This window comes from Aulonocara stuartgranti (assembly GCF_965226115.1).
Source record: "Aulonocara stuartgranti genome assembly, chromosome: 5".
Classification (NCBI taxonomy): Eukaryota; Metazoa; Chordata; class Actinopteri; order Cichliformes; family Cichlidae; genus Aulonocara; species Aulonocara stuartgranti.
In genome coordinates, this window is record NC_138943.1 from 11373759 (window position 1) to 11394870 (window position 21112).

Sequence of the window (21112 nt, forward strand, 5' to 3'; positions counted from 1 at the left end):
GCTGTAGAGTTTGAGAGCCTTTGTCTAAATAAGTTTTAAAAAATTGGCAACCTTCTGCAACTTTAAAACATAGTTTTCTAAAAGAACTGCTGTTAATGTGAAAACTCTTATATATGTATGTAAGGGTTTGAGGTTATTGTAATTTGCTGGTATTTATTCCTTATTCTTTTTCTTTGCAGTCGTCATTGTCAGTTATTTCAGTAAAAACAAGATTAAATGATACCAGCACTCTATAATTTAATCAAACACACATCAAGTCTTAAAATGCATTTAAAGAATGCAGTTTGGTTTGCACTTCTTTTTTTTTGCTGCTTTTTGTGTAAAAACGGGTTCTGTAATTACTACTGTTGTATTATTACTACTGTGATGATACAACTACTCTTACCATCGATCTTACCAACAGCTGTGGCACACCTGTTATTATCTTTATGCTACCTGTAGTAGTGATTGTTAGTTATAAATATCAGTTGTGGGAATATCAGAAGATGTCTTATCACAAATTGTTGCTCATTAAAAACAGAGATGTATTAGAATGCAATCTGCAGGGGTCTGTCCATATTAACAGTGATGTTGTGAAATGTGGACAGAGAGTGGTATAAGACTGTAAACAGCTCCTCTCCTTCCTCAGACTCCTCCTCCTGGTCGATGTGATATCCTGCAGAGGTTGGAGGTACAAACAGACTGCACTTCCTGTGCTGCTGCCATCACTGCGAGCTGCCCCCGCGGCTTCAGCAGCACTGGCATCACCAACTGCAGGTACAGGTCAAGCTTCATACCCACAGTTAACATGAAGTGAAGACTGGAACAGCTTACCTATAGCAATGCCTTTATGTGTGTTATGTTGTACACCTGTATGTCTTTTGCATATTGTATATTGTTTCATGTGACCCTCCTCTAGGATCACTGTTGTAAATGAACATTTCTGCCAAAATCTGACATGTTTACATCATTTTTATGCCAGTGTACCTTAACATGCACCTTCCCTGTTAAATAAATAATGACAGCAACATAATTCCACCTTTATTAATCATGCAAAGCTTAGATTCAAGGATAACTCATGAATGCTAACTGTGAGATTTGCAGTAGTAATTAGTAGCGCTGGCAGCAGTGGTATGATTAAGGCAGTTTGTTTACCTCGAGTCTCGCTGTGCTGCAGTTATGTGGTGAACATCGTCAGCAGGGAGCTGCAGCTGGAGGGATGTCAGCACATCTGTGTGAAGAACGTCATGCAGCCAAAGTGCTGCCAACAGCACTGGGGACCGCTGTGTCTCTGTAAGACACACACACACACACACACACACACACACACACACACACACACACACACACACACACACACAAAGTACATATGATGAACTATCATTTGTGCCATAATTTTGATCACATTTAAACCCAGACTTCCTTGTAAAATAGATTTGATCTTTGTGGGACTTCCTGATTCAATAAAAGTAATAATAATAAAATTAAAGAGAGTAATGCAGAAAATTATTACTCTTATGAATTCATAACTTTGCACAAGTCTAAAAAGGAAACATCTAAACATTAAAGGTTATCCTGTGAACTGAACTCTGATACTGGTGAAGAACAGGTAGAAATAACTTTAATAACCAGCTTTAAATGATGCATTTAAACATAAATGATTTCAAAATACTGATTCATTTTCTAATCTGCGTTCTGGTTTATAGAGTCCAACAAAGACTGAGCAGCTGACTGATTGGTCGTTTGACTGATTGTTACTCTCCACCAATCACATAACGCTATGGTCCCAGTGTGTAATTTATCTGTTACAGGTAGAAAAAGATAAAGTCGTGAATGTGTTTTTCTGGAAAATTGAGTTGTATGTAAGCTGTACTGTGTTTGTACGAGAAGAACTAAGTGATAACGTCTGTTGTTTAGGACAATGTTTAACGGTCATCAACATAAAGGCACTTTTAGCTAGTTTTGAGATCTTCTGAGCAAAGCTAGCGTTAGTCCAGCTAATTAATGTGGGTTTGCCGTTTACTGCCCATATTTTACTGTGAAGCTGTTACCAGTGCACCATTAATGACAACGTATGTATCGCATTTCATTGTCTAGTAAGTAAACGTCATATATATTTATACTTGACAAAAATCTTAATCATCATAGAAGACAATGCCACAGATTATTTCGATTGTTATATTTGGCTCCCAAAAAATCAGCATGACTCTGTTGACACTGTTTCATATGCTTATATTTTGGTTTAAAGGATAAACTTATAGTTTTCCTCGTTATCTACCTCCTCATTAATTTAGACTGCTCTTAACACTCCATTCCCGGAAATCTTTATTGATCGTTGGCTCTGTGTGATGTCAGGAAGAGCAGCTATAACTAATATAGTCAAGCCAGGTATGCACAGTGTTGCCAACTCCTCAGTATTGAAAAGTGATATTGGTTGTCCTAAAAGTCGCTAGAAGTCGCTAAATGACGTCATCTCCTAATTTGCATAATGTAATTGTAACCTACGTTGTTGAAGAGAGAAACAACATCGTGGAAGAGACATAAAGTGAGGAAAAAACGTCCTAAATGCATTTAGAGTTTATTTGGAACTACAAATTAAATTTCTTTTAGCAATTATTGTTTTTTTTTAATGTCACAATTCCAACCCTGCTCCTTTACCGGCAAAAGTGACCGGCAAATGTGTCGTCATAAATAAGTCTCCAATAACACCAGAAAAAGTTGCCAGATTTCTCGCTAGTCGCTTTTTAGAAAAAAAAGTCGCTAAGAGGGTCTGAAAACTCGCTAAATATAGTTGGCAACACTGGGTATGCACAGTTCTGTTTGTGAGCACAGAAGCTCCACCCACCTGTCAGTAAAAACATCTGTTTACGAAGAATTAAGTTTAATGGAGGAGGAGCTAAAACAGCTTGTGCATTAAGACCAATAGCTGTGAGTCATGCAAATGTGCTCCTGAGCCCGTAGGTGCACTTTATGGAAGGACTAGGGCTGCACATGCACCCAATTTTGTTAACACCATGGACGGATAACTGATGTTATCCCACCATAACCTGAGAGTGCTCCAAAGAGCTTCTTGTAATGTCAGCCGTGTTTGGCTTTCACAGTCTTTAAGTGCCCCCTTGAATGTTCATTGGGTTTGAGGTCAGGCGACTGTGGGGTGAAGGCCACGGCTGTCAGCAGTCCTTGGATTTCTTTGTCCTGGGAAAGCTTTGAGGTGGTTTTGTGCTCATTATCCTGCTCCAGTAAAAAACAAAAAAACAAAACCCAACAACAAACAAACCCCCAGAAAGTTTCAACCAGAGAGTGGACTGTGTCTCTGAAGGAACATGTCTCTGTTGCTTCTCTTTGGGTCAGTTGATTTGCTGGAGGTCATCTGCATATGTACAAGTAATCACTGTGAGTTAAACACCCAGGCTTCAGATACCTTATGGTCATCTCATGAACATATCAGTCCCACCCTGCTGTGTTTATAAGGAAAACCCAATCCTAAGAAGGATTTTTGTAAATGGGGAGGAGCTAAGACATCATGTTTTAGACAGAGAATGAATCCATTAATAAAAAGATAACATATGCTTTATTCACCCCAAGAGTTGGGAAATGATGCTGTCACAGCAGCCATATCATCATATCACTTACATAACTTAACTAACTTACATAAACACATCACCTGTTTGCTTGTTTATTGCAAATAATCAAAGTGCAGAAAGGTAAAAAACTTCAAAAAATACAAAAATAAATAGCCTAATAAATAAACGTAAATTTGGAGCTGGAAACAAGTGGATTTAGGATTACTCGGTGGAAGGGTAGAAGATGAAAATTCATACATTTATTATTTTTTATAGACATAATTAAAACATCCAGCAGAAATAAAAAAGGCCTTTCTCTTCTGCTCTATTAACTATCAGGTTTTTCTAAGCCTACTTCAACTGGTGATCAGATGATCAACAGAGATCAACAGCTTGCTTGTTTAAATGTGGTTATGTCCTGTTGGCATTCCTAATTGAATAATAAGTTTGATTGTAGTAACACTTGGTGTGTAAGTTCACACAAGTAAGTACAACTCATCCACTTCTTGCACCGCCTTAATTCCCTCTTTGCTGAGGATAACAGTGTGTCTTCTGACATTTTCCATCTTTCACAGAGCTACTTAGTTATAAAGTTCTGCTGGAAACTTTTAAATATTCAGATACATTTTCAACTCATGAAAGCAGGACATTAGCTGGTGATGCATGGCTGTGTTATGTTTTTTTTTTAATCTCTGTGTAATTTGTGATTAAACACATTACTTTTCTCGCAGTCTGGCATGCCTGAAACCCACACTGCGCATAGTGCACAGCTTAGTCACAGATTACCTCTAAGATAGACATCATCAGGTTATCTTACACAGTTTGCCAAATGTTTATATGAATTCAAACTGGATAAATGTTCAATGCACAAATTGAATAAACAGCTCTGATTTTTTCTAATCACACATTCTCACTTGTTGTGTGTCTGCAGCCTGCCCCAGCTGGTCTGGGAAGACCTGCAACAATAATGGGGTCTGTCAGGATGGAGACCTGGGCAACGGAACCTGCATCTGTAATGTTGGTATCCCTTCTCTCTTTTTTATGTATTTATAGAGATGCTATTCATTATTAACTTTTATGTGAAAACCTGTCCTGGTTTCTTCTTTCTTTTCTTTTCTTTCCTGGTTTCAAAGAAGAAAAAAGTACTCATTATCTGTGTTTCCATCCCCAAAGTACCAAAAACTATTTCAGACCAAAGAACCATTGTCAGTGAGATAAACACTTGTTTCCACTGTAGTGAAACATCAGGCTACTGTTGTTTTTGCATGCATAACTTTATAAAAAATGTAGCAATCAAGTTACATCTGAGCATTGCATGTTGGCTGGTTCACATGCACTGTGACTGGGTGATTAATCCAGTTGGAATTTAAATTTAATTTCAGTTACAACTGATACTGATTACCTTGACTGACTGAAGTCAAGGTAATATGTATCACTGGAAGCCAAAATTGCATCGAATCACAGGAACAATTTTGCAGCAAAATAATTTCAGGACTACTTTCAAAGGGGGAGAGGAGAGTTCTGTGAATTCTGTGAATTTAAACGGTAAGGCAGGCAGGTAGACAATCCGAATTTAAATCAAAGTCACAGGGAGAATGCAGCTGAGCCGCAGGAAAGACATCACATAGAGAGGTTCCTGGAAAAGGAGACAAGACGAAGAGGGAGAGAGAGAAGAGGCTGTGCTAGAAGCATGGCATCATGCCAATGATTACTTTTTTGCATTCATTTTGGTATAAAGTTCTTGCTTTTTACTTTTTATGAATCTACTCCTCAGATTGTTTAAACTCGGAGAAGACAAGCATGTAGACTTCAGTTTTAAAACTCAACATCCTAGCAGAATCAAGATGAAGAGCAGAAGAACAAATTCAAAAGACATGAAGAAAAATGAAAGTCTGAAATACATCAAAGTTGCAGTGTATTCGGCCGGTTAAGTCCAGAGAAATTTCATATCAGAGAAAGAGAGACAGAGAGATACATATGAAGAGAGGGAGAGAAAACAACATGACTGATTAATCGGAGAAGTGTTGCCTTCTGATTATTGTACAGTTACTTTCTAATAAAGATCTTCGCACCTTTGTAAAGCATTTTCAGCTATAGAGCAGGCTGTGCTGTTTTGTTTGCACCATTTGTCACAAACACATGCAGCTCAGACGCACTGAAAGCTTAAAGTAAACTTGTTCTCTTAAATAGATTCCCACATGTAACTGTCTGTATAACTAATTTGAACCATCTTTGCAGTTGGTTATCATAGTGGAAATGCAAACAGTAACATGAAGGAACCTTTTAGCTCCATGACAATGGTTTCATCTTAATGTCCATTTACGTTTCTGATTCAGAGACAGTGGCTTTGGATGGTTATTGTTTGGTCAGCAAAAGGAAATTTGACTGTATTTAGGTTTATTCTTACAAATATCGCATTTTTTGTGTTACATTGAGGAAGAAATGCTGGGGAAGTCCAGAGATTTCAAGTAATTGGTTGTTCTTGTTTTTTCTTGGTAATATTTCGAAATTAAAAAAAAAAAAAACTTCTTCCTTCTCAGGATGGTTTCACTGGCTTTGCCTGTCAGGAGTGTAAGAATCCAAATGCTTATGGAGAAAGGTGTGATAAAGGTTGGTACCCTCTTTACTTTCTGAGGCATAGTTTGCCCCAAATCATATTTACATAATTTTCCCCTGTGCTGTTATACGTTTTATCTGCCTAGATCGTCTCAGTGTGACCTGTCTGGTGTTATGGTAAATGGCCTGTATTTGTATACCGCTTTACTTAGTCACTATGGACCCCAAAGCGCTTTACACTACATTCAGTCATCCACCCATTCACACACATTCACACACTGGTGATGGCAAGCTACATTGTAGCCACAGCTGCCTTGTCTTGCCCAAGGACACAACGACCGAGATTGTCCGAGCCGGGGCTTGACCGGGAACCGGCTTTTGATTACAAGAAGAACTCTTGAGCCACAATCAATGAGATTGTTGTTTTTTCTTCAATATAATGGAATTAAGTTGCACTCGCCTTGTGTTGGTCAAAATGCATAAAAACATTTAGAAAAACTTATCAGCAACTTTTCATCTGCATCCACCAACTGTGGACTCTGTATACTTCATCACCCATTGGTTCATATCACCCATTGGTTTGTCCTGTTCTAAAGCCTCAAGCTGAACATTTATATGTTTTGATGTAGATGTGGTAGAGAAGGGGTCACTCTGACACTAAAACAAAGGGATGCAGCATCCTCATGGCAGCAGCTTACCAGTCACAGTGTATGTCAAAAGTATCTCCTGCGTTTATCCTCCTTTATTACTGCAGTGAGGAGCATCCGTTAGAAAATGACAGCCATCTTGAGTTCAACAAGACTTGAAAGTAGGAGGTCCTTTCACATGCAAAGCGGCATGTGCTGCACTGACTGCTAGGCTAACTAAAATTAGCATTGCATCTGCTGCTGTCTGCATGCACTACACTTTTTGCAAATACTCATGTCTTTATGTGCACTTGTTACATCAAGTACGAGTAACAATTTTATAACTGGAAAAAGAAAAGGCCAAAAAAACATACTGAAAAGAGAAAAGGAGATGGTTAACAAAGTCAAAGAAAAACACTTCCGCTGTCAGTAGAACTAACTACTCCCTAGTAGCTCAAAAACAACACTAATCTCAGTCAGCACTCAATGCTGGTCACAACACCTGCTTCAGAGGAAAGCGGTGTCATTGTCATGTTGTATCTAACAGGCCCTAGAGAGCATAAAATCATCATTTTTCTTCACCTGGAAGCTAACATTGTGCCTCAACCAAAAGAAACGCATACTGACATCGAAGCCCAGCTGAGGGGGACATATATACATTGTCATCCAATCATGCTGTCTCAAGCATGTTTCTTGTGCATAGTGACACAGCTGGTGGAAGGAATGTGCATCCAACATGAAAGTGCTCATAATGAGTTTTTAATTTTATTAGATAAACAGGTCAGCTCAGTGAAATGTTTCTTCACATTAAAAGGAAATAAAGCAGAAAGTCAAACCTTCAAAGACTACTATGAAACTGTAAGAACATCTGAAATCTGCTTAAAAACTGCCTCTCTGTGTGCAGTGTGTGACTGTAAAAATGGAGTGTGTAATAAAGGTCCTGAAGGTGATGGAGAGTGTTTGTGTCAGCCACCATACACTGGGAAGAACTGTGACCAAGGTAAGATCATACCACAAAGAAATATACTGTATTAAATTAGCAGAAACATCACTCATTATTAATGTATATTACTGGGTTTCATTAGATGATACAGTTCATTTATTTTAGTTTCATCATCTCCATAGAATTAGACAAGCTGCGGAGCATGCTGTAGCTGTCTGCTGATAGATAGATATTTATCCCACAAGGGTAATTTTTTGTTACAGCAGCACAATAAAGAGCAACAATAGCACAGACAACAATAAACAACACATAACACAGATAAAATAAAAGTGCCACTGATGCCTGGTAAGGGCTTTATGAGATGGTGTAGGAATTTATATCTAAACAAAATTGATAAAAAAGAAAGCAAACTAAACATTAAAGTGGTATTTGTTAAAAACAGTAAAAGCAAGACTGGCATCGTGTAAGAGAGAAGTGTAAATTGCATTAATAAATAATTTGTACAGTATAAATCTAAGAAAAAAAAGTTTCATTAGCAGATTGAAAATAACTTCTGTAACTGAAACAGATCTGCCTCAACCCAGACTGGTATTTAATATTTACTGCTAAGAGATAAAACAAAGAGATTGTTGCTGTGTTGTGAGCTCAAAGTAATAAACTGCATTAACTAACCCAACTTTATTTTGATCAAAGAATAAGAAAGATTTTAGAAACACAATAACGGATACATTTTCTGCAATTAAAAATACAAGTAGACTGAAAAGGACTTCTCAAATGTGGTTTGATACTCAGGTAATGATGTTTCCCTGCACTACCTGTTTGTTTTGTGTTAAACTGCTGCCTGCAGTGAGCTGCTGCCATGTTTGTGTTGTTGACAGAGAATCGGAGGTGCAACAATTGCAGCCCGTATTCATACTGTAAAGGAGAGGGAGACGCCGCCGTATGTGAATGTTTGCCTGGATACAGGAAGACGCCACAGAACAAATGCGCAAGTAAAAAATTATAATAATTTATTTTGTGAAAATTTTGAGTTTATGCTGCTGTTGTTACCAGAAGTGAGCGTGTGTATGGCCAAGTGAACATGTTAACTGTTTAAAGCCTTAACCATGAAATTATTGCCAGAAAATTCTCATTTCAACTGGAGTCTTCAATAAACCTTCTGGCAAATTAAAAGAAAAGAAAAAAAATATTAATTTGCATACAAGAGTTTTAATTGGTATATTGTCTTTGCTACGTCCAACCTTTTTATACAAAAAGAGAAAAAAACACACTGGGCTTTGCAAACTGGTGATGTCACACAGCCTATTTTAATCTTACATTGCAATGTACATATACAGTACATTGCTGATAACATGAGTTGTTCAATTAAACTAAAATAAAAATGGACTAAAAATCTCTCCTGTTCCCCTCAAAATCAGCAAATTATTAAATACAATAACTTCAGTGTTTTAAATGGAGCTGTTAAAATTTTCATGGCCCTGTTCCTAGTTGTAGACAATGAGGAGCATTTGAGGATTTTACAAATCCTCAAAGTAGGGCTTGAAGATGAGCCATGTATCAGCATGTCAGTACAAAAAAATTAGAATTTCATGTGTTTTAATTTGTTTTGACCGACCACCCATCTCACATGATAGGATCTTGTAAACTTAACCCAAAATGGACTTTCTGCTGTTTTAACCAAAAATCAGATCAAACATCTGGGTTGCCAGTGCTCGTTTCTGCTACTGCCGCAGTCTTACTGTTGAAACTATGATATTTCACATGACATTGATATTCAAAGTCATTTACAGAAATTAAAACTTCTGAAAATTGAAGTGTGTGCGACTTGAAGTGTGTGCAAAATTGACTGTCAACACGTGGCTATCGCCCATGTTTAAGATGTTAATAGGACTCAAAAAATGCTAAAAAATAGACTTAAGACTTAAAAAGCACAAAATGTTGACTCACACATTCACTCATACAAAATGTAATTTCTCATGGAATAATTACATATACTGAAGGTATTGCACAAAAGCCCCAGCTCATTCTGAGGGGGTCAGGTGGGGGGAGTGCACTGATTGTTTAAATGGAGTGACCCAGATAACATTATGAATTTAATCTGAAGGTTATTTATTCGTTTTCTGCTCAGGTGTTTGTTCACAGAGGGATTGTGACGTTAATGCCCAGTGCTCCTCTCGGGGGTTAAAGGTCAGCTGCGCATGTAAGCCCGGCTACCTGGGCGATGGCAAAATCTGTATACCTCAGAACCCTTGCTTAGATAACAACGGGGGCTGTCCCTTGAACTCCACAGTTTGTGTCTTCAAAGGAGCCAACAAGGTGAGGAGACCTGCCAAGAGTCAGGAAAAAGCTGTTTGCAACAAAATCCTGACATTTTGTTTAACTCCTCTCTCTCTCTCCATCTCTTTCTCTCTCTGGCTCTCAGTCCAGCTGTGCATGTATGTCCGGCATGTCGCCTATAGGTGGCAGCCCTGAGTCTGGCTGTCAGCTCGTCTCCGCCTGCTCGGTGGACACCTGTGACCCCACAGCTCGCTGTCAGACTGAACTGAATGGCGAACCCAGGTCAGACACACAAACTTTTCTCTACCATTATCTACAACTGGGAGGAGGACCAAAAATGTAGAGCCCAGTCTAAAATGTGACCACAGCCAGAAGAATCGGCTCCTTTTGACTTTGTTGTGACTAAAACCAGAACACCAACCAGAAAAAGATCCATTTCACTCCATGATGAAAGTAGAATAACAAAGTTATCCCAACGCATAAGTCCTGTAACACAATTTTAGGCAGAAAAAAAATAACACAGTCTAAATATTTATGTAATACATCTGGGAGATTTGTAGATCGTGCCAGATGTAATGACACCACAGTCGATACAAGCTGGTCTGTTACTGTCAGGATCCTAAAGTGGTGTGGCAGAATTTTGGATTTCGGTCCCCAACCTTTTTTTGCACCACAGACCGGTTTAATGTCAGACAATATTTTCACGGACCAGGCTTTAGGGTGTCAAGGATAAATATAACAAAAGAAAATCATACGACCAAGACAAAAACTGTGCTATTTGGTAAATATGATAATAAACGGAAATTCACTATGTATTTGTGTAACTTAATTAGCAGTGTCCTCCTGAAATGTGCCAATAACATTGAGAGTAACATCCTCCTCTCTGCCCTTTAATGCTCTCTGGTCGCTATGGTAAGCGTAAATATTTCTTTCAAAATAAGACACACAACTACAACATGGGAAAAGACTCAGGGAAACCGAGTTAACAATAAAAACCCTGAAAACCATAAATTTCACACCGAACCTCGACTCTTGCGGCCCGGTAACAAACGACTCACAGACCAGTCCTGGTCTGTGAGTCGTGGTCTTAGACTCTGGTCTAAGCCACGTTAAGCTTAGACCAGAGATTGAAGCCAGTCAAGACATGTTCAAATCCAACTTTTCCAGTTACCATATAACACTAGTACCTCGGCTTCAGATGTCTGCTACTACTGAGTTAAGATCCCGTAACAGTGTTAAATTAATAAACTGTAATCCTCACTGTGAGGATGAGGCATGGACCCATTGTTTTATGTTAGAGTTAAACTTTGCTTTCCTGACTTCTCTGCCTTCATGCCATCTTCTTTCTGGCTGGCTGCCCCTAAGAAACACAAAGTTTAAACTAGAGATGGACCGATCCGATATTACGTATCGGTATCGGTCTGACGTAAATTACTGGATCGGATATCGGAGAGAAATAAAAAATGTAATCCGATCCATTAAATATCAAAAAAGCACCTCACAAAACTTGCGACACGGCGTAACTCGGCCCATAACGAGTAGCACGTTGGAGCAGTGTGCTCACCTGATAGAGCGGCTGTGTGTTTGTGGCCTCGCTACCAAACTGGCATTTCATCTCCGAGGAAGTGATCCCAGAGAGAAGTAAAGCAAGTGTGTAAGTTCATCTTTGAACGTTTGTAAAGCATTCCCACGTTAAGCTTAACAACCGATATATGGAGCGACTGCCTCCTCTCTCTCCCTCCCTCTCCTGCTGGTACTTCAGTTGTGAAATTGCTTAGTGATCAGCTGATCAGCTTTTCTGTCGCGAGTCCGTCTCTCTTCTTTGTTTTTGGCCTACTTTGCGCCAGAAAGAGGAAATTAGCGGGTGAACAACAGCAGCAGGTTTAACCTTGATAAGCTGTTGTTAGAATTTATTTATTTATAGTCTGCAGTTCTGTTGAAGAAAGATGTTGAATCTATTTAATTATTCTTGAAAAATAATTTATTTCTGTGCAATTTTTTTTCCAACCTGCATCAAATTAAAGTTGATTACGTCGATTAAGAATCATGAGGTGGGGGGTGGTTCCCTATTTTTTTTTTGCTGGGAATTTGCAACCCTATTAGTTAGGTTGCTTAATATTTCTGCTAAGTACACTTTAAAATACCAGAATAGGAAGAATGGAGTAGGTTTAAGTTTATTAGATTGATCAGTTTTGCTGAACTATGAAATATTTTGGGTGCAGTGTATTTTTTACATACAGGTATAACAGAATAGCTTTTGTGTTGTTGTTTATTTAAACTTGAGTATGAACTTATACAAAATGCAGCAAGATATAAAAAAACAGTTTTATTGATTAAAACACACTATATCGGATTCATATCGGTATCGGCAGATATCCAAATTTATGATATCAGTATCGGTATCGGACATAAAAAAGTGGTATCGTGCCATCTCTAGTTTAAACAACAAGTGCGCTGGGCTTCTGCGCTGAGCCGGAGGTGTGTGCCTGAGATGACCAAATAAATGACCAAAACCCTCTCAGAAAAAAACAACCTGAAACTGAACATTTAGCTGATAAGGATTACTTGTCTACACACTGACCTCTTTATTTGAAATTGTGGTTATGTTTAATATGAATATTTAACATAAAGACAAAAGAAATACAAATTTAGTAGGTCCGTGTTTATATAAAGATAAAGATAAAGCTGTCCGAAACACTGCTTTGAGTCTTGAGTTAAAATCCGTCAAATGGGCAAACACAAAGCATCTCGATCATGTGTGCTGAACTTGATTAGATGTGATTTTAAACTGGAGCGTTACTTTCACTGAGAATGATTCGCTTCCTAAAAGTAACGATGGGAAAACCTGGAAAGATCAGATAGGTCAGGTCACAGTGTCAGTTGCGTCAGTTGGCTAAAGTGGCGCTCTCTTCCTGCCCCCTTCTCTCAGATGTGTTTGTGAAGTGGATCAGATCAGTGATGGTCGGCGTTGTTATGGTAACCTGATGGAGCGCGCCATGGAGCTGGACCGGAGCGGCAGCTGGAGAGGAAACTTTACTGGAGCCATTTCCATGTTCGGTAAAACTAACCAGCAAAAATACGCTCTGAGAAATACCCGCAGTACTTTATTGAACTATGGCGGGGTTTCCTGTTAAAACAAGAGATCATCACCTCAGAGTGTTTCAAGCTAACTGACAGGATATGACTTAAAGTGAGGCGTGGTGGTGATATCAGCTTTTTTTAAAAATAATAAAAACATGAGTCTGTGTCCCGATTATCCTGCAAGGTAATTTATATGAGACATGCTGTTTTTTGTACGTTCTTTGGTGTTGCTATTCTTTTACCGCACCTTTCCTTTGACCTTTGGGGTGTGTGTGTGTGTGTGTGTTTCAGAGGCAGGCTGTCCACGTCTGCTGAATCATAACGGACCCTTCACAGCTTTCATTCCCCTGCTGAAATCACCTCTGCCTGTAGGTCACCTGCTTGTCTGAATTTTATTTTAATGATCTCCTCCAGCACAGGAAGCTCCTGAGGGATGAAGCCATAGATTTGAAAAGCTTAATCCGCAACTTAAACAAATCTCTGGTGCTGCCTTCTTAGATCTGTGCAAAATTAGGAAAAAAAATAGTTCATGCATTTATTACTTCTAAGAAGAGATTAAATTTCTGCCATGTTAGCATCTCTTCATTGACTCAGTGATAAATGCAGTATAAATCCTTTTCCTCACACACAGTTACAAATTATCAGGCCCTTTCATATATTAAGGACCTCAGTACCATATTATCCCAGTAGAGCACTTTTCTCTGAGACTGCGGGCTTACTTGTTGTTGAGTTTCCAAAAGTAGAATGGGAGGTAGAGCCTTCATCTATCAGGCTCCCCTTCTGAGACTCACTCAGAGGCTGCTCACAGACTCACATGATCTCAAATTACATCTAGCATACCTAATAATTAGAAACTAACTGATCGATAAATACAAAAACCTGGTCTTCTAAACCAAAATATCTCTGCAGGACTTAAATCAGGAGACAGTATGTAAAAACCACCTGATCCTGGGTCAGTACCTCTACAGGGACCTGACTGGTCGAGACTTCAACCTGTACGGAGGATCCAAGCTGAGGACCAAAGAAAACAAGGTAACACTGCTTCTCCAGACTCCAGCTGCTGTTCAAGCTAGATAGTAAAGAAAAAATGAAAGGTGTAAGCCTGGTTCTTGCCTTTGGAAATTATTTTTGGTGGAGACATTTGTCAAAGCCAAGGAAGCAGCCACTGTTATTCACAAGCATAAGGTCAAAATTTCCTGGAGCTTTTAGTTCAGGTCCAGCGTGCTGTTGTCTGGAAACTCAACAGTCACGACAAGACTTTTTCCTAAAAATCAATCATTGCCTCCCACCTTACACAAACCCACACTGTATCAGAAAATTATTTTTGAAGGTTTGACATCACCTGGTGATGTGACCTTTGAAAGTTTACCCAAAATGCACCCAAATTAAGTTTTTCTGTTTTTTTCTGTTGCTCTCATAATCACATAGACATTAAAGTCCTGCAGATTTTCTGTTGAAACTATTTTATATCCATTAATGAGATTTTTTCTTTAAATTGGGACAAGTGGAGTGATGTTGCAGTGCTCAAATTTCTGTCCGTATAATATAACTAAGCAGGAGTACAGACTTTGACACACAATTCCAGTGATTTGAAGTAGGTGTGATTTTCACTTCAACTACAAAGTGAAACTATTAAGAATCTCTTTCATGGGTCAAGACAGGAGCCCAGCATATTCTTTATTTAACTGAAGTTTAATGCAGATTTCACACATAAGAGCCCCCGGCTCTCTTCTCTGGGACACAGCACAACCACCAGACTGCCAATGTCCAGTCTACATTAGTAAGTTAAAGTTGGTTACAAGGATACACCAGAAACAAAAAAGTTCTTTCAGCATGATTTTTATTCTTGCCACAATTAGAAAAAGCAATATGACAAAGAACTGGAACAAAGCAAAGTGCATGCTACAGAAAATCATTTCCCCTTGCATTAGTTTTGTTTGCATCCATGTGGTTAATATTACACAAACATTTAAGTGATGCAACTCTTCACTACCTCTATCAGCGGTTTTCATCACACAGACTCAAGATAGTGTGATAGTATCTACAAAACCATCACACACCATTGTGTTTAAAATCAGCACTTCTAACAGTGTTATCATCATCGTCTTCTGTCACCCGCCGTCTCAACAATTCTCTATCGTAACATGCTGGCATAACTCGCTGGTGATGGAGACTGGTTATTGAATGAAATTAGTTTTATTTACCAACTGAGTGTGTCCATTACACTCAGTTATATACAATTCATATATCTTCAAATCACAACCCACACAGTTTATTAGATTTTTTTCATTATTAAACGTCTTGTTAAATCAAACAAAACAGTCTGTTAAGTAACACATCATTAAATCACAGCAGAAATTATTTGACAGAAATTATGTTAGGTGAGATGTATAAGGATATTATCTTCAGAATTATGTGACACGTTCTTTTTTTCCAATAATTCTCTCATTTTGTGTCTCTTAATTATTCAACGTCTGAGTAATGGTGTTAAATAACTATATAAACAGATTATGTGGTTACAAGAACAGCAGACTGGTTACCATGACCCGTTTCCATGAGGCTGTTGTGAAGACAACATTAATGGTTCCATAAATTAGATGAACATTTATAAGGCAGAAATAAATATTTGCTGTCCAGAGAGCACTACAGAACCAGAAGTTCTATCTTCTGTGTTCTAGTACTTATGAAGCAGACAAACACACACTCCCACACACCTCAGACAAATTTAAAAGGTTAATCTCATGAGCATGTCTTTGGGCTGGCTGGGCACAAAGAGAAAACCCACACAGGGAAACGAGAACATGACAACTCCACATAGAAAGTTCTCAACCAACCAGCTGGTTCAAACCCAGAAACCTTGCTGTGAAGTGACAGCAAGGTTGTGGATTTAAACACAAACATTTAAAAACATTGTGAATTTAAAAATAAAAGCATTGTGTAACGCTGTAACTCAGGGTTTTCCCTTCACATTTTAAGTTTCTTTCCCAAGGCCAAAGTGAAGTCACGAGCATTGTGAAACATTATTTTGAGGACTGTATTTCATATACTCAAGCATCTTAGACATTCTTGTTCATGAAGTAGCCAGAAAAATACCCCACACGTTTCTGTCACAGGCAGCGGGAGGTGACAGTGTGTAGAGCAGGGGTAGGCAACTCCAGGCCTCGAGTGCCGGTGTCCTGCAGGTTTTAGATCCCACCCTGGGTTAACACACCTGAATCAAATGATTAGTTCATTACCAGGCTTCTGGAGAACTTCAAGACATGCTGAGGAGTCATTTAGCCCTTTAAATCAGCTGTGATGGATCATGGACGCATCTAAAACCTCCAGGACACCGGAACTCGAGGCCTGGAGTTGCCTACCCCTGGTGTAGAGTGAATACTGGACCCAAATGCAGATCAAAAAATGGAGCGTAAAAAGGTAACTCGAATAATAAAAAAGCGAGCATGAGTAACATGTACATGAGTACAAAAAACACAGAAAAGCAGCGGTGTCCAAACCCAGGCCTTAAGGGCTGGTGTCCTACAGGTTTTAGATGTGTCCTTGATCCAAGACAGCTGATTTAAATGGCTAAATGACCTCCTCAACATGCTCTCCAGAGGCCTGGTTATGAACTAATCATTTGATTCAGGTGTGCAGACCCAGGATGACATCTAAAACCTGAGGGACACCGGCCCTCGAGGCCTGGAGTTGGCCAAGCCTGCGGTAAAGTGAACAGGAACGAAAACTAAACTAAAACCTAAACTGGAAGAAACTAAACTACGACAACTGCAACGAAAGACATGAACACGATTCAGGGCAGGAGCATGCAAAAAGCGAGGAAAAAACAGGAACATGGAACGTGAGCATGACCTGAGCTGAATCATGAAATACCTTGGCGTGACATGACATCGTGAAAGTAACACAGACAACCCGACAAAGACTGAATGGAGGCACAGAGGAGGCTAATGAGGGAAGTGGGGAAACAGCTGACACAAAGGAACATAATGACACCACAGGGGAAGTAAAACAAAACACATTGAACATGGAGACAGCTGACTCTTCAAAATAAAACAGGAAACACTGAAAGACGTAAACATGAGACACAGGGTTGAAGACAAAAGGGGAATCTAATGAACAACGAACTATAACAGGGCAACTTAGGCGAAATAGAAATGAGACCATATTTCTACAAAACAACCATAAATCCTGACCTAAATGTTCCATTGTAGACTATCGAGTAGCTTTTGATTTTATGTATATTGAGGTACAAATAAAACCAATAAATATATGAGAGTACTTCATCACCATTGCAGCAGTCTTTTATATTCACCAGCTTGTACACTTGTCTAATATTTGCGCCGTTAATATTAAAGTTGCTCTACGTTCCTAAACAATTAACAAATTTTGTCTCACAGTTTTGTCATATTTCCCAACTTTATGATGATATGCATCACTCTAAGTGTTCTTTTCCACTGTCACAGTGACCTTCACTGGTAAAATCTTCACTGGCTGAGGATTCTCAGTGTAAATGTAAGGAAACAGGGTGTCAGAGAAGCTGTGTGTGAAGGTGTGCATGTGGGCATTAGTGTCGAGATCAGAGAACGACAACTTTCCTCTGTCAAAGTCCAGATGGACTCTGATCCTCCGCACTTCCTTCTTCACTGGTAGATCCTTCTCAGTGTCTGGTGATGAAAATGCTGAGAATTTACCATTAGAGAACAAAATTCTCCACAGTCCTGACTGAAGACGCCCACTGACCTGGGAGTACTCGCTCAACACGCCCAGTTCCCAGTCCTTGTTGTTTCCAACATCAACATCCCACTCATGTGTCCCTGAGTTGAAGCCTTTAGAGCCGAGAACAGAGCAGGAGAACTTGGTTCTCTCCGGGTTTTTGGGAAGTGGTTTCCGCTCTCCTGATTTCACGCTGCTCAGATTATCGAATACAACAAGTTCTGGGTCGGCAGTGTTTGGATCAAGAATCACAGGACTGTAGAAGACCTTCTCTTTCATTTTGTTCCAGACGTTGAAGGTCAGGTTGCCCAGGTGTTTGGCCACATCTATGAGCACTCCTGAAGCCAGCTCTGGATCTTGCAGCAGGGGGTGCTGCTGGGCTTTTTTAACTGCAGCCTTGTAGTTTTGCAGGAATGAGATGTCTTCAGCTTTGAGCTCCCTCTCTGTGGCTCTGATTGTGCTAGAAAGAGCTGCTATTTCTCTGCTCAGACTCTCAACCTTCTCCTTCATTATCTTAGACTTCTGCACCTCATCCTCCTTCAGGTTAGCAATCCTCACCTTCTCTTCATCGTGCAAAAACTGGTGAAGATTCTTAAACTGCTCCTTAATCTCCCCCTCTGTGCTTTGGGCTTGGACTTTGATGTGTTTCACTATTTGATCATAGCTTCCTTTAACATCTTCAAAGACCTGCAGTTTCTCCTTTAAGGGCTTCAGGGATTTCTGGAGCTCCTCTTTAAGATCCTGTGCAGCCTCATCGATGGGTCTGAATCTGTGGTTGCTATGCATTTTCGAGTCTCGACAGATCACACATATTGGCTGCTGGTGGTCCAGACAGAAGATTTTGAATTTCTCAGAGTGCAGACTGCAGAGTGACTCGGACCCTTCTGAAACTCTTCGGCCTCTCTCGCCTCTCTCGCCTCTCTCCGCTAAAAAGGCCTCGCACAGGTTCTTTAATGCCAAATTACGAGGGGGATCACTCTTTGAGGATCTTCTCTTGCAGCACGGACAATCGCATGTTTTCTTCCCACTCCACCATTTTTGGAGGCAGTCTTTGCAGAAGCTGTGGCTGCATGACAGAACAACAGGGTCTGTGAAGACTTCTTTGCAGACAGGACATAAGAAATCCTCTTCTGATCTGAGCGACATTTTGCCTGTGAATGAAGCTGAAAACACAGCAAAAAATAAAAGTGAAGTCAGTCAGTCCGGAAGATTCTCTGACAGTTGCTTTCACTTTCTGTCGCAGCTCTTTCAGATCATAAAGCAGAGCAAACTGCAGCAGTTGACAGGAATTGCAAGTATTCCTATTTTCCAGTTATCCCAGTGTTCACAGTGTTCCCTCACGGAGCTGTCTTCATTAGTTGGAAGTGATATTTTACGGTGTGATTAGAATCCTTACCGCCTGTCTCTGTTTCTCCTTTCAGGAAGACAAAAACAATAAGCTGCATTTCCTGCTTGACTGCATGCTTCACACAGTGGGCGGAGCTTTCTCAAGACATGTCATGCGTGTCTATAACACTAGTTGTATGTTTGCTCAACAGTATTTCATGTATGGTATCAGAACAGATCGTTAACATGGTGAATTAAATGATAACTAGTCAGGAGTCACAAAATAGATTCAGAGACAGTTCTGTCACAGATCACCAGTTCTGCAGCATATAACACGAGCACTTATCTCTGGCAGTCAGATACAGAAGAGCTCAGGGCTCCTGCTTTATCTGCACGTCTGGGCTGTCTGTCCTTGGAAAGTGTGCCAAAGGTTGCAATGCTCTTAAAGGTGCACAAAGTATCCTAAGAGTCAAGTAAAGGTCTCATTCCTTCATTCATTCAATTTATAATGATGCAAGGTTAGAGTCGCTCATTTTTACATCTGTAACTCTGGGAAAAAACACTAAACCTTGAGAATCGATTTCCTCCAATTTACAAAGTGCTTTAACAGTACTCACGCCTGTTTTTTCCCCCATCACAGGCCCCCTAGATCCACAGGTCAAAGCTTTACTGGACTCTTGTTTATGAGTGGGCCGCTATCAGTCTGAAGCAACATACACAATAAATCTGTCAATTTAAAGATTGACAAACTAAGCTACCAGTTTATCTTGTCAATTTTTCTTTATTAAGCATCTTTGTAACTCCAGACAGAAGTGGATAGACGCAGGTGAACAGACTAATTTTCTCAGTGTTTAAGTCTGTTGAGCCAGTGATCTGATAATGGGATCTCATTGGCTTTTAACCTGCAAAGGGTTTCTTTCTGATTACAGCAGTAAAGAGTTGCAGCTGTCAAGTCTAGAACAGTGTTTCTTTCACTCCACCTGTGTTCAGGCTGTACAGCCTCATTTTCACTGCCGTTGCAGTATGAAGCTTTACACACAAAAGACACACCAGATAATTGGGCTAATTCTTACAATAGGTTTCTTTTTTGCACACATTCTCCCAGCTTTGTTTCACAGTGAGCACACATGTATTTTTAGCTGCAAAAACGGTCATGTTGTCCACCACTGTTGTCATGTCCCCCCCCCAACAATACTAGTAATTGTGTCATTGTTGCACCAATCTTAAAGGCTTCCTGTAATGTGTACAGGATGTGACTGGTGGAAACAGTTTACCAGAATGTATTTTTAATGCTTTATGCTGGCTACATTTAGCATCCTTTGTGCTACAATGACAGATGAAGCTGTGAAAAAAGTGTTAACTTTTTAAAAATATGGGATGTTGTATGTTTGTTGAGGGATAAATGTGTAGTCCATGTAAACCTGCTTGAACCTTGATTCTTGTTTCATAACATGCACAGGTTCTTTAAAGAAAGTCTTTTTTTTTTGGTTGTCTTACTCTTGTTTTAGAGGTTCATCTTGCTGGACAACCCCAGAAAACTGTACTCTGTCATCCAGCAAGACCTGCCAGCATCCAATGGGATCATTCACATCATAGACCAGCCCATCACACCCACCGACTCCTCCCCTCGTGATGAACAGGTAAGTAAATACACAAATGATGTAAAACTCCCTGAAAACACCAAAAAAAGAAACAGAAAAAAGCTTAAACAACAGCTGAGTGAAAAACATTAAAACACTGCAGTTATTTTTTTCCTTTACAGTACAGCACAATATGAAACTTAATGTCTTCTTCTTCTTGTGTTAAGTTTGCTGATTTGACAGTTGGAGAGATTCTGACTAAGGACGACAAGTACAACCGCTTCCTGTCTTTGGTTGATGTAAGTATTTGTGTGACTATGCACCCTCACGTTTGTCTCCTTCCTTTATTTGACCGCATGCTGAAATTGTTTTACTACAATAAAACAAATAACACTTACAATTTAAACATTTTAAACCACTTAAATGTATCATACAAACTGGATTTGCTGGGAGTTTATTCACAATTGTACC

At 39.5% G+C, this 21112-nt stretch overlaps 2 protein-coding genes across 2 annotated transcripts in view; one reads left to right on the top strand and one right to left on the bottom strand.

Moving 5' to 3' along the window:
• Window positions 1-21112, top strand: part of stab1 (stabilin 1) — a 181118-nt gene that overhangs the window by 3660 nt on the left and 156346 nt on the right. Inside the window, exons 2-14 of the mRNA XM_082533046.1 lie at window positions 629-756; window positions 1157-1272; window positions 4474-4559; window positions 6083-6152; window positions 7629-7724; window positions 8546-8659; window positions 9796-9983; window positions 10090-10226; window positions 12874-13001; window positions 13317-13393; window positions 13935-14057; window positions 20570-20701; window positions 20869-20940. Coding sequence (XP_082389172.1) covers window positions 629-756; window positions 1157-1272; window positions 4474-4559; window positions 6083-6152; window positions 7629-7724; window positions 8546-8659; window positions 9796-9983; window positions 10090-10226; window positions 12874-13001; window positions 13317-13393; window positions 13935-14057; window positions 20570-20701; window positions 20869-20940 — 1467 coding nt within the window. The remainder of the gene's footprint in view (window positions 1-628; window positions 757-1156; window positions 1273-4473; window positions 4560-6082; window positions 6153-7628; window positions 7725-8545; window positions 8660-9795; window positions 9984-10089; window positions 10227-12873; window positions 13002-13316; window positions 13394-13934; window positions 14058-20569; window positions 20702-20868; window positions 20941-21112) is intronic.
• On the bottom strand, window positions 14849-19180 carry LOC309706478 (E3 ubiquitin-protein ligase TRIM35-like; the record flags this gene model as incomplete). Its single annotated transcript, XM_082533052.1, has 2 exons — window positions 14849-18898; window positions 19132-19180. 2 exons carry the CDS (start codon window positions 19178-19180, stop codon window positions 17460-17462), a joined length of 1488 nt encoding a protein of 495 aa, XP_082389178.1. The 3' UTR covers window positions 14849-17459.